The sequence below is a fragment of the Vigna unguiculata genome, chromosome 3 (genome assembly GCF_004118075.2).
Source record: "Vigna unguiculata cultivar IT97K-499-35 chromosome 3, ASM411807v1, whole genome shotgun sequence".
NCBI classification, from domain to species: Eukaryota; Viridiplantae; Streptophyta; class Magnoliopsida; order Fabales; family Fabaceae; genus Vigna; species Vigna unguiculata.
This window is the reverse complement of record NC_040281.1, coordinates 6,747,145-6,761,191: the sequence shown is the minus strand read 5'-3', so window position 1 is coordinate 6,761,191 and position 14,047 is coordinate 6,747,145. Positions and strand designations below refer to the sequence as shown.

The following is a 14,047-nucleotide window of genomic DNA, read 5'->3' as shown; positions in this document are numbered from 1 at the left end:
CCATCTAAAGTTCTGTCAACACAAACAAGGGGAATCAATATACCACGAAATCAAGGACCTTGTGGAGTAAGGTGCCTCGTCCAGTACAGGAGAAACCCTTCTAGCAAGGTAGGGTTATGGTCGGGTGCAAGGATTTTCACAAAAGCACCCTTGAAGCCTTTATAAGAAGACTAGTACAAGGTAAAGAGGCCACGTCCACTAGCGCCGCTATGGGAGGCCAAAAGTTGTCTAAACGAACTATGTTTCAACTAAAAAAAGTAAAGGAATACAGAAGAAGTCGGGTCGATCCCTAAATCAAAGCACAAAAGTTTTAAGGCTCGGATAAAGCCCCACCTGTTGGGATGTAATCGCTCAGGAGCCAAATTCAACATGGTTAATAACTCTTTCTCAAAGGTACTAAACGGGAGTCGGAAACCGAGTCGCTAGAAAAGGGTGGCATATACAAAGGTAAAGTTTTGCAAATGGGGAAGAGTTCAATCTCTACACACGGGTTCATCTAAATCGCAGGTCCCCACAACCACACCCTTCTCATCATTCTTACACAAGACCTGCTTACCCCTAAAAGCTTTAATCCTTTTGTCGATGCACAAAGTACTATACTCCCTTTTCAAATTCAGGGGAGCCTAGGGATATTGAGGATCGTAAAAGGTCATCTCAGTAACTCTGCTCAGCATGGTCAGACTCGGTGTTTTCACTTAAAAAGTTCTAATTGAAGAGGGAGAAAAATCTGAAATAGAGAAAAAAATGAATCTATAAGGAGAAAAACCTCGACTCTCGTGGCATGATAACCAACTACAACAAAGACACGATCACAACCAAAACCTAACATTATGAACAAATAAACCAAATATTCATCCAATATTCACCCACTAAAGCTAGCATACACCAAACACTCCAAAAAAATGTCTTTACCTAATTTTAGCAAATGGCACACCTTATGAACAAATAACCAGAGGAGTGCGTTACAAAGAGGGTTTCCTCACGAGGCTCAACTCCATTTCTTGTGCTCATCCAGAAAGTCTAAATATGTTGTCATGTCTTTTTTACTTTCATGGCTCAACTCCAGTATTGTGGCTCAGCTGTATACTTGATATTTTCTTTTATTTTTACTGCAAAATAACAAAATATCTTTATAATTCATAAAACTCTATTTCTTAATATCTCATTTTGTATCTTAAGTTAAGGAGGTTTGTTTTGTACACAAATAACACCATTTGATACATGATAAGTGTCATTTTCAAATGGGAAATTTACTTATTCTTGACATTTATCACCATTTATGGCATGCTTAGTTACGGTTATATACAGTTGTAGGGGATATCCTTTCTAAGGATGGCAGAGTACGAGAGATTGACTCAGGTACTCATTCAACTGTATAAAGGCTTGCTAGCACTCTGAGGTCCACTAGAACCTTTCATTCTTCCTTAAGCGTTGGAAATAGGGGTGACCTTTGTCGTCACTTTTCGACAAGAATCTGGATAATGTTGTCATCCTTCTGGTGAGCTGTTGGACTTCTTTTACACATCGGGGGCTTCCCATATTGATTATGGCTATGCATTTGTCGAGGTTTGCTTATATTCCCTTTTCTGTTAACATGAAACCGAGAAATTTGTCAACTTTAACGTCGAAAACACATTTCTCCGATTCAGCCTCAACTGATATTTGTTCATGGTGTCGAAAAGCTCCTACAATTCCTTTGTATGGGTTTCGTTGTTGATCGAGGTGACCACCATGTTGTCGACATAGGCTTCCACGTTTTGACCTAACATAGGTTGAAGAATCTTGTCCATCATCCTCTGATAGGTTGTGCCTGCATTTTCGAGGTCAAAGGGAATCATCTTATAACAAAAATTGGCTTTTATTCACATAAAAGCAGTTTTGTCTTCATCTTCTGGGTGCATCCTGATTTGGTTGTAGCGAAGTCGGCATCCATGAAGCTTAGTAGCCCACATCCGGAAACCTTATCCACCAAGGTGTCTATATTTGGTAACATATAGGAATCTTTAGGGCATGTTGTGTTCAAGTCGGTGAAGTCCGCACACATTCTCCATTTTCCCTTTGCCTTCTTCACCATGACCACATTTGCAAGCCACCTGTGATATTGTTTCTCTCTAATGTGGCCTGCTTCTTCTAACTTCCTTGTCTCCTCAGTTGCCGCCTCCACCTTCTCCTCACCGAGTCTCTAATGCCTCTAGATCTTGGCCTTCATTTGTTGATTAACATTCAGAACTAGGAACAAGTTTCTTCCTCTCCTCTTTAGCTCGGTATAATTATTTACTACTCCTGATTGTTTAGAAGACAACGAAAAAAGGAGTAGAAAGAATATGCCTTCCTTGAACTCATACTTCTCTTTTTATAGAGAGTGTTTGGGTCGCTATCCGACCTCTCAAAATGGCCTATCCCCAATCCGAGTTGTATGATGACTCTCACGTATCTCGGAGCGACTCAACTACCATGTCTTTCATGGGACTAGCCTGATCCTAACGTTACTTTCCTTACGTGGATTGTATGCGACCTGATCTATACTTAAGGTGGACTAACTCGAACTGGTTTGACGTGGCTTCAAACAATTCGAGGTCAGATTTCGACACGACATCGTAGACAATATAATAAGATAAATATAGTTTTGTATTTGTACATGGATATCTCAACAAAACTCCACAAAATATGTTAATATAGTGTTGGTTCAAATCAAATTAAATTCATATTTTCTTAAAAAAAATTGAGATAAGAAATTTAAGAAGACTGATTGATAAATATTTTATACTAATATTATGAAAAAAAAAATCTTAACTTCAATAATATTTGATGTATTCAATTTTTTATCATGCTAAACCTTTTAAGGTTCTACATGGTACTCCACATATTTATTATTTTAAATTCATATATTTATACTAAAAATAATTTTAATTTCTAACAAATAATAAATTAAAAATCAAATAATTTAATTATTTTCTTTTAATTTAATTAAACCACATACCCTTTTTTTTTCTTGTAGAATCTTCTTTGCCTCCACCTTTTTCTCTCCATCGCTAAAGCGGTGATAAAAGTGACTTTTTGCAATGTTATATTAACAAACCCACCATTAAAATTGCTCTCAAGGGTTCATCATTTGCTACGTTAGACAACTGGTATAAGCTAAAATGAAAAATTTAGGAAACTATATGACAAATAGATCAAAATGCACAATGATTAACATTTAATACTTTTTGATTAAGGTGTACGGCAACATTTACAAGTTCTTATTAACTTAATGAATTTTTACGTGTTTCACTGAAACATAATATACAACCAATCCAACATTTACATGGCTTCGCTTATTCACAACATCATTTTTATGCAATTGAAACATAAGCAAAGGACACATTTCATAACGTTAACATTATACAGAACTTCCTAAAAGCAACTACATCACGCTCAATGGTTCCCACAAAAGGTTTGATGAATCCAAAATATTGGACATTACTGAGGTTGTTGAGATCGACCTCCTTCCACTGTCAATAAGTTTGAACCATTGACTTCCAGGTTCACACTTGTTATCTTTACTCAAGCATTTACAAGTATTAGTCACAATGATGTTATTATCATCTACATCTAAACATACATTAGAACCATCACTTAGTTTAGATGAAAAGTGCATGTTGGAATCTGATATCACTTCCCATATAGAGTTAGAATCTGAGCATGCTCTGCTAAGTGTTGCAGGCTTCCTTTGTGCCTCTGCATGTATGCATAAGTTTGTATTGTTTACTAATAAAGTCTTCTGAGATGTGTATTCCCAATCATCAGAAGAAGCACAAGGACCCAGTGTTAGTGTTTTTTGCTGTGATGTGCTTATGATGCAGAGACCTGTCAAGGGATGAAACATCAATTTCTGTGAATCGCCTTCTGTGATACCTGGTCCTACACAATAACAAACAACACACCATCAAGTGTAAAATTAGTAATGATATTTGTAATCAACTAATAGTGCACAAATTATGTGTTCAAAGAATTTGAATTCTCTGCTGAGTTTTTCGTATTGTATCTCTGCTGAGCAGTTATTACATTTGCAAGCCAAAAATATGAATCAAAGAAAGTACCAAAAAAATTGATGGATTATGCTCAAAAATTTGGTATTGTTTAGCTGAGCTTGTAAGTTACACTATGATACTGATTTTGATGTTCTTAATGATATTAAAATACCAACATCAATGTATTTCTGAAAACTCAGTAGAAAAACTACATAAAAAGAAAATTCATTAGAGAATCTGAAGTCAATGTTCAAGGGATAGGTATACCTCTAAATGGAAGTTGGAGTGCAGTGATTCTGTTTAAGAAACTGATACTTCTAACTTGACTCCAATCCCAAGAGAGAACCCCATAAAACTCTTCCATTCCTACAACACCTTCTCTAAAGTAGTAACTGCCAACAAGTGACCAATAAGCCCAATCCAAATCAAGCTCAGCAAGCAATGCCAAAATGCAAGTAAGGTATCGATTGTCATTGACATTGGTACCTCTCAAATCTCCACCAAACTCACTCACAAACAATGGCAATCCTTGGTCTAATAAGTATGCACATGTTTTCTTTATAGTATCTGTCACTTTTCCACAGACTTCGTTTGGGTTTCCATCAACCCAAGCTTGACCATCAGTGAAGCCATATCTGTGCATCTCAAATACCAGTTTTCCTTTGAACGTTAGGCTCACTGGTCGATCTCGAATAAATGATAAATCTGTGTCGAAATTTAGACCAGACAGAATGACAAGAACATCTGAATTTGCTGCATGAACTGCTTCTGCTCCTCTTACCATATACCTTTCATTCAAAAGCATCAATGTTGAAAAAGATTTGTTATAATTTCTTGCAAAGCATTCATCATTCTTCTATTTGCCTTTCACATGTCTTCACCAAACCAAATGATTACACACTCTTATATAGAATTGAGCGTAGAAGAATGATAGTTGTTATGACTTACTTGTACCAATCATTAGCGTTCTGTTTAGATCCTCGCAGTTCATTCCTCAAGCTCATACCCACCACTGTAGTAACTCCCTTGAAAAGAGTGGCCATTTTGGTGAGGCCCAATATCCACTGATCTGGGTTGAAGAAATTGTCATTGAAGAAGCCATTGCCGTCTGAGTTACCGCAACACCATCCTGGCCGGGTCAGGTGGTTGTCCAAAATCACCATCACACCATTGTCTCCAAGACTCTTCACCACTGTCTGCATAACTCATGCATGGTTAATCATCTTGGTAACCTAACTTATGATGCACAGATATTTTAATTGGAGTCACGTATACTCTTTACTACTAACACATATTTGTGTTTTATCTTTTTAGAAAATTTTACCTATACATATTAATAATGTATTTAATCTATAAATATATGAACAATAATATTTTTATGATAATAATAATTTATAATATTTTATTTTGACAACTTTTAATTATATTATTTTAGTTTAAATTCACACAATAATAATTATATATTTACTATATTTTTTAAAAATTTTATATATTTTTATAAAATTAATATATAACATATTATATCTTATTATTATCAAAATAAATTTATTAATTTATCAAATGTTTTTTTTATACAGTTTTTCTATATATCACAATTCTAATTATATGTGTTTAAAATCCAAGATATTCTCAAAAGAGAAAAAACTACGGACTGACTTTATGAAAAATCGAAGTTCAGTTAAAAATTCACACGACACTTTTTTTTTTTCATAAATAAATAAGACCTAAAGATTAAACTTTTTTTTTTACCAGAAGCTTGAAAGATAAGATTAATTCTTAATCATGGCAAACCATGATTTGTTTCTTTTAACCAAGAGTCATTCGGCTCCTTGTCCTTTTAATTAGACAAAAAAGTTCCTTTAGCTTAAAAGAAAAATATATATTAATTTGAAAGAATATTATATATATATATATATATATATATATATATATATATATATATATTCTGTTACACTACTTTTCAGAAACAAATTATCATAAATAGTAAATTTATTAATTTGAATAAGAAATTAGGAAAATAGTTCCTTACCAAAATTGATTTCTACATTTTGACATATTCAAATCGTTATACCAACATAACACGTTGGATCTCTAATTTAATTTCGGAAAACGGTGCAGCCACGTTAACCATGATGACATGATGGTATGATAAGGACATTGCGGTGATATAATATGAGAAGTCAACGGCCAATTTTATATCTAGCATCATCGTCATCTCAACGCCATAATATATACATACAAATATAGTTAAATCCGATGAAATATTCATTAAATATTATTTTACAAAAAAAAATAAAAATAAAACATGATTGGTTTATTACTTGCCTGAAAAGCTTGGATGAGGGAAAGATCGATGATGGAGGGGTTGTTGGTCTGAACTCCGGCGACGGATTCAAGGAGGCCCAGCTTCTGAAAGGAGCTTCTAACGGAGAGAGAAGCCAGAGAGTCGTTGGTCGCCAAAAGAGTGGGCCAAGTGAGCCTCACGCAGTTAAAGCCCATGGACTTTATTTCCTTCGAAATTGAATCCACGGGCCTTTTGCTCAGCCCTTCCGCCACCACAACTTCCAAGTGCGAAACCCAATTCACACACGCCAGCTTCACCCTTCGCCCATCTCGGCCCACGATCCATCGCGAATCCGTTTGAAGAAAGCCCGTCACCGCCTCTTCTGTGATATCAACGTCTTTCACTGTAGCTCCTTGGAGAAACACTGTTGTGATTATTATTATCGGCGCAAAGAAAACGGTGAAAACCACCACCCACCCCCACCACCTACTACCAGTTTCCATTTCATATGAGACACTCTACACCACAAAAACACTCACTTATGTAGTTATTATGACATGCCAGTGTTCTTTAATTTATTATTTATTCAACCGGCAAAGTTTGTGATTTTCTGAGCTGTTTTTTTATTTTTCTTTCTTTTTAATAAGCCACGTGGGTTTTTAAATAACACTGCTTTGAATGATCCAACTTTTTTTTAAGGATTGTATTTTTAGGTTTTGGACTCGAATCTTCTGTAAAATAAAACAATTACACGTCAATTTGTTCTTATAATGGGTTCTTTGTTGCCCAGATACAAGGGTATATGCAAAAACAGCTTTGTACAAAAAGTACTTTTAAAATTGGCAACTTTAAGAATAGTTTAACATGACAAATAAAATTAATTAAAAATAAAAAAAGAGGAGTAAAAATGATACTTATTCAATAGCATTAATTATTTATTAACTTAAAGTATTATATCATGCGACATAACTATATACTAAATATTAACTTAAAGTATTTATTAACTTAAAGTAATAAAAACTTGCTATATTTAATATAATTCAATTTCAAATTTAATTTACAATCCAAAACTAATTAACAATGAAAAGACGGAGTTATAAAATAATAAACCACTTACTTAATTATTACTAGGAGCATGCAGAAGAACATAAACATTGTTAGCATAAATTAGAATTGATACGAAGTTGTAAGATTAATTTTTAGAATGGTTTAGATTTAAGATAATCCTTAAAAAAAATTCTGAAATTTTGAATCAATTCTGAAAGTTGAGATTAATTTTTAGAATGGTTTAGAATATGATCAATGCCCCAGCGTTGAAACATAGGAAGGATTCTTAGTAGATTTTATGAATACGATATGCTTATGAAAATAGTTTATGTACACGCCAAATATTCATCGACATATACATATATACATATATATATATATATATATATATATATATATATATATATATACTAGAAAGAGAAAGAAAGTTATAAAGTTTATAAGATACAAAAGAAAAAAGAAATAAATATTTAACAGGTATATATTAAAGGGTGTCCAATATTTAACAGGTAATATATAATTTTATTCAAGCTACTTATATTGAGGTCAATTGTTTCCATAAAAGGTCCGATGAATTTTGCATCCATGATGATGATGATGAAGTTGTGCAGATTGACCTTCTTCCACTGTCAATAAGTTTGAACCACTGGCTACTAGGGTCGCATGTGCGATCTCTGCTCAAACATTTACATGCATTCGTCACAATGATGTTGTTGTCATCTACATCTAGGCACACATCAGAACCATGACTGAGTTTAGATTGAAGGTGCAACTTGGAATCTGAGATCATTTCCCATTTTGAGTTAGAATCTGAGCACATTATCCCAAGTTTCGCAGCCATCCCTTCATTCTCCGCTTGAATGCAGAAGTAAGTACCCTTTATGGACAGAATTTTTTGGGGAGTGTATTTCCAACCTTCGGATAAATGGCAAGGTCCTAATGTTAATGGCTCTAGTAATGTCTTTCTTATCACATACAACCCCGTTAAGGGATGGTATATCAGTTTGTATGGATTGCCTTTTGTTATGCCAGGACCTGCATGGTGTAAAATACAAAGAAATAATAAATTGTAAATTTATTAGTATATGTATTTATAAATAAAAATTTAAAGCATATTTAATTATATTTTTAATTAAATAAATTAACCTAACCGAGTGAACTGTCAATTTGGTAGGATAAACCTAACCCACCATATTTTGACTCGCCGACAGACTCGCCTGATAACCAGAACTTATTTTGACATCCGTAGAAACGCAAGAATGTTTGGTGCGCATGATTCATTTTTCAGTAATATTATATGGTATAGTTAGCAGATAACCATGTTCTTTAAGCAATATCTAGATTTGTGTGTATGGAGTATATATCTACAGTTAAAAAAGAAGTTTTTAGGGAGTATCACCTCGAAATGGAAGTTGGAGGGAAGAGATTCTATTCATGAAACTGGGATTCCTAACTTGGGACCAATCCCAATTAAGAATCCCATAAAACTCTTCCATTCCCACAACTCCTTGTCTAAAGTAGTAGCTTCCAGCGAGTGTCCACAATGCCCAGTCCAAGTCATACTCAGCTGCCACACTCAAGAAGCAGTTAAGGTAGCGATTATCGTTCACGTTGGTGCCTCTCAAGTCTACACCAAACTCACTGATAAACAGTGGCCATCCTTGGTTCACCAAGAACCCAGAGGTTCTCATGAAATTTCCAGCCACTTGTCCACACACTTGGTTTGGGTTCCCATTCACCCAAGCTTCACCTTCAGTAAAGCTATACCAATGAGCCTCAAACACTAACTTTTCCTTAAACGTCACGTTCACTGGTCGTTTTTCAATGAATGACAAATCCTTGTCAAAATTTAAACCAGATAGAATCACAAGAACATCTGGATTTGCAGCATGGATTGTTTCTGCTCCTTTCACCATGTACCTTCAGTTCATATAACAACATATTACTCACGTCATGTTTTTGCTATAGTTGGTTTAATCTAAAACATCAATATATCCCTCACAATTTTAACGTTAATTGTGTTTTTTTCAAATAGTTTGTGTTGAAGATCACTTACTTGTACCAATCGTCCACATTCTGTTTAGGTCCTCTGAGCTCATTTCTCAAGCTCATACCCACCACATTGCTGACCCCATTGAAAAGTGTGGCCATCTTGGTGAGACCCAACAACCACAAATTTGGGTCAAAAAATTTGTCACCGAAAAACCCATTCCCGTCAGAATTACTGCAACACCACCCTGGTTGCGTTATGTGGTTGTCCAATATCACCATCACATCGTTATCTCCAAGACTTTTCACCACTGCCTACAATCATCCAAAAAAAATTAAAATGTTCTCCACACTCAACGCAAACTTCAAGTAACTCATGCAATTCGCAAGTTTGTTGAGATAGCGATTTGTACTATCAAAATTACCTAATTAAAGAAACCAACAAATATATAATAGTAAAAGAATGATTTTAAATATACGAAAAAAATCTACATCAGACAAATTTGACGTAAAAAGTAAAACAAAAAGCATATTGTTGTATTGAAGAATCTGTCGCAACGTAGAAGGCAATTAGTTAGTTGGAGTAGCTACTTAGTTATCAAGAAACCTTCAAATACGCGCCAAAGACAAAATTTCTGATAAGATCAATAGTTAAGAAGATAAGGACTGTGAGCGATCCAGAACGGTGAAGAAAGTGGTTTGGTTGAGAGAAAAAAATAATAATGGAATAATAAAAAATTGTAAAGAATTTACCTGAAAAGCTTGGATGAGCGGAAGGTCAATGATGGACGGGTTGTTGGTTTGGACGCCGGCGACGGATTCGAGGAGGCCGAGATTCTGAAAGGAGCGTCTAACGGTGAGAGAAGCCAGGGAGTCGTTTGTCACCAAAAGTATGGGCCAAGTGAGCCTGACACAGTTGAAGCCCATGGACTTTATTCCCTTCGAAATGTCATCGACGGGCTTTTTGCTGAGCCCTTCCGCCACCACAGTTTCCACGTGGGAAACCCAATTCACACACGCCAGCTTTACCCTTCGCCCATCTTGGCCCACGATCCATCGAGACTCCGTGCGGAGTGGAAGACCCGTCGCTGCCACGGGCCTAACTTCAACTATGCCTCCACCGGAGAACAATATTATTAACGCAGAGAGAAAATTAATGAGCAAAAACCTTTCCATTTTCTTGTTTCTTTTGTAGTTATTTTTAGTCTGGTTTGCCTGTGGCATGCGCATCATATTCTGCACTACTACTGAGATAGATTCTCTACACGTTTGTTCAGCCCAATATATATGATGCATGATGCGGCAAAATTGAGTTTTAACGTTTAAGTCACTTCGTCTTTTTGAGTTGTACTATCTTATCTCTTAATAGTTAAGATTATTTAATATTTTTATGCAATACTTTTTTTAGGATAATTAATAATTTGACTTTTATATTTGGTTTTTATATTTCTTTTTTGTTAATTTGACCTTCAATATTTATTAAATAAAATAAATTGAGTAATAGGATAAATATTAAATCAACATTTAGATATTTTTTATCTTTATGATCTCTTTTTTTTTTCTCACTCCACCTCCTCTGCCTCTAAGTTTCCATAAAACCAAAATTTAAACACTAAAATTCAAGCTATTACCTCCACAACAATATTATGGTACTCCTTAAAAGAATGCTAGCAAGTTAAGCCTAAAGTGAATTGTAATTCATACAAATCTAATACCAATTTAATAAAAACGATCAAATTATTAAAATTCAACTGAAAAAAAAATGATAACCAGAATGAATTATAATAAACTTAAAAAGAATAACTAAATTATTCTCAAAGAATGATAGTTAAATTCAAAGATAAAAAAATACTTTAAAATAATAGCATTATGAAAATTAAGGAATTAAAACTCATTATATTTGAGTATATTAATTTTTTTTTTGTCTCATAATACTGATTATATAATTTTGTGTAACAAGTGTCTGCTCATTTTTGCCACCTAAATGTGTACTGTAACGTAACCAATTCTTAATATAGCATTTTATATAGATACTTTTAAAATTCTGTACGGATCTGCTTTCTCTCTGTATTTCATATATACTCTAAATTTTAAAAGCATTACGTTTACATCTTGATAAATTCTAGTAGAAGAGATCACTGTAATAATTACTATACGATAAGAAATCTTCATAACTATTTATTTATGTACAAGGTTTTTACAAATTTATCTACATTGTATTTATAATTATTTGTGTTGTTGTGATAATCATTATTTTACATTAAAACTATTTTTTGATTTCACCGAAGATGTGAATATAAACAAAAGTGATTATGAATTTTGAAAAGTGTTTAATGTAGAAAAAGAATATAATTTTAATTGGATTTAATATATTGATCCTACAAAAGTATTATAGGTTTGTATTTGATAAAAAAAAAATCAAATGGATTTGGGCTCAGGTTATCTCGGCTTTAAGTTGTGTTTGAATAGATTATGCTCAACTTGATTTTGAAGAAACTCCAATCAATCTAGGTTATAAATAATTCGGCTTGATTTAAACTTGACTTAATTTATATTTGAATTCATTTGACTCAACTTAAATTTGGGTTAACTTGACTTGAATCAAGCTTGACATAATATTAATCAAATTATATGCCTAATTTGATAATGATCAGACTAAGACTAACCTAGGCCAATCCAACTCGACTGAATGTGAATATGTCATGACTTAGATGAATGTAAACTTGTCATCGGAATTAGTGAATGTAGACTTATCCACAATAGGACTTAAGTGAATTTGGATTCTTTACTGAATTTTTATGTATTATTTTTATACTTACCTTCAAAATATATGGATAACCATTGATTTTAAAATTTTAAAATATACTAAAAAAAATATTTTAAAGTACCATTATAGTATATTTTTACTATTTACATAGGACAACACCAAAAGAACTTCGGTACAAAATTTGGACTTCATTTAAGTATACTTGACTTATCTGGGTTCATATTTGGCTTGATTTTATTTTAGAACAATTTGACTTCTCTTTGTATGAACTCAACCTAATGCTACTTTATTTGGTCTTGATATATACATATCTTGATCAGACGCAACATTTCATTATTTTAAATGATATATACATATCTTGATTTTAATTTTTGAAACTTTAAAATATATTTAATCTATATCAAATCAAATAAAAATATTTGAATTTAAAATCTAAAAATTTAAATTTAAATTTTAAAAAAAATATAAACTTATATGATTATGAATTCAATTTGATTTTTTTTTTAACCTTAATATCATGCTAATAACTTCTTGTCTTAACCCATTTAAATAAAACTCGATCATTTACCAAATTACTTTGAATTGGTCTATTTGAAAATCCAGACTCGACAATTTAATGTGCTTTAATTTGGAGTTATTGTTTTCCTGACACGATTGTCTCTCAATTCACTCAACCTTGTTAGGGTCCACAAAATGGGTTAAATTTGGATTTGAAAAAGGAAAGATACTGGAAGATCAGTTTACTTTCTCAATATTTTAATAAATTCAATCAATCATGAATGGGTTAATGTAAAAAAAAGAAATAGTAGTATGTTTCGATATATATATATATATATATATATATATATATATATATATATATATATATATATATCGTTTTTAAAATAAGAATTATCTTAAGATGATTAAATTTGTACAAATACAACAAATAAAACTTGAAATCAATAATTTAACTATACTAAATATGTTCTTAATTGATTTCGATCCTAATTATTCTCTTAGACCAAAATATAACAGTATTGGAATAAGTTAGCAAAAGCAAAGAAAATTGAGTAGATTGCTTAAGGAATCAAATGATTTAATTTATTTATTTATTAATTCATTACACTGGTCCGATATATATGAAGAGTTGAACATCTCTACCACGAAGAGACAATATCAAATTTCTTTTTTCTATTTAATATGAAACATTTTTACTTACATTATTGCCTTCAATTATTTGACACATGCTTCTATCCATAAACTACATATTTAACATCGTATTAATCTTAGGAAAATATTGTTGGTTTATTATTGGTATAAATTTTCCAGTTTAATTACATTTTTATTCTATGCAATTTTAAATAATTTCAGTTTTGGTTCTAAAAAATATTTTAACATTGAAAAATGTTATTTTAATATCTCGATTACAGTCAAAAGGCTAAACATATTTTAAAGAAATAATATCTAATGTTTAAAGCTTTAAAATATACATTTTAATTTGAAGAAAGTACAATGACTTCTTTAGTTTAGCAGAATAAAATTAACTTCACCCTGAATGCTGCATCTTAATATTATAATTACATGAAAGACAAAGCAAAGTAATTGTTTACTAATTTAAATGGTTACTTGTAAAATCAAACCACGTGTGATTATTTTCTCCCGTTAAAGAAAACAGTTTGAGTGACACCCACGTGTGGTATTGCATTGTCATGGTGAATAAAAGTGCCCTGCAATTCATTTTTCAGGGTGGATTGAGATGGAAGAGAAAGAAATTAGAGAGAAAAAGTATAGAGAGACTGATAGATTTAATGCAATAAAAGAGTTAGAAAGTAAGAAATGGAAGCAGAAGTAAGACAAAAGAGAGAATGAAAGTCAGAAAAAAGTAGAAGTATTAATTGGGTAGGTGATTTGATGCAACCTTACGGCACGTTCTTTCAGAAAATGGCAACTTAATCTGTGGTGCGT

General features: G+C 32.6%; 2 protein-coding genes across 2 annotated transcripts; both read right to left on the bottom strand.

Moving 5' to 3' along the window:
* Window positions 1–3,224: 3,224 nt before the first annotated feature.
* On the bottom strand, window positions 3,225–6,815 carry LOC114175009 (glycosyl hydrolase 5 family protein-like). Its single transcript, XM_028059763.1, has 4 exons — window positions 6,339–6,815; window positions 4,962–5,209; window positions 4,281–4,801; window positions 3,225–3,903 (listed from the first exon to the last, which is right to left on the bottom strand). Exons 1-4 carry the CDS (start codon window positions 6,798–6,800, stop codon window positions 3,407–3,409), a joined length of 1,728 nt encoding a protein of 575 aa, XP_027915564.1. The 5' UTR covers window positions 6,801–6,815; the 3' UTR covers window positions 3,225–3,406.
* A 1,057-nt stretch (window positions 6,816–7,872) lies between these two features.
* LOC114177138 (glycosyl hydrolase 5 family protein-like) lies at window positions 7,873–10,601 on the bottom strand. The gene is made up of 4 exons (XM_028062392.1): window positions 10,087–10,601; window positions 9,401–9,648; window positions 8,744–9,264; window positions 7,873–8,379 (listed from the first exon to the last, which is right to left on the bottom strand). The coding sequence occupies exons 1-4, from the start codon at window positions 10,564–10,566 to the stop codon at window positions 7,880–7,882; spliced, it is 1,749 nt and encodes a 582-aa protein (XP_027918193.1). The 5' UTR covers window positions 10,567–10,601; the 3' UTR covers window positions 7,873–7,879.
* Window positions 10,602–14,047: the final 3,446 nt, after the last annotated feature.

Bases quoted from the DNA above. Each gene is read 5' to 3' on its own strand.
- LOC114175009 (XM_028059763.1), bottom strand. From the start codon at position 6,800: ATGGAAACTGGTAGTAGGTGGTGGGGGTGGGTGGTGGTTTTCACCGTT. The intron at 5,210-6,338 runs GCAAGTAATAAA...TGAGTTATGCAG, and splicing joins CCCTCATCCAAGCTTTTCAG to ACAGTGGTGAAGAGTCTTGG. The intron at 4,802-4,961 runs GTAAGTCATAAC...TTTGAATGAAAG, and splicing joins AACGCTAATGATTGGTACAA to GTATATGGTAAGAGGAGCAG.
- LOC114177138 (XM_028062392.1), bottom strand. From the start codon at position 10,566: ATGATGCGCATGCCACAGGCAAACCAGACTAAAAATAACTACAAAAGA. The intron at 9,649-10,086 runs GTAAATTCTTTA...GGATGATTGTAG, and splicing joins CGCTCATCCAAGCTTTTCAG to GCAGTGGTGAAAAGTCTTGG. The intron at 9,265-9,400 runs GTAAGTGATCTT...TATGAACTGAAG, and splicing joins AATGTGGACGATTGGTACAA to GTACATGGTGAAAGGAGCAG.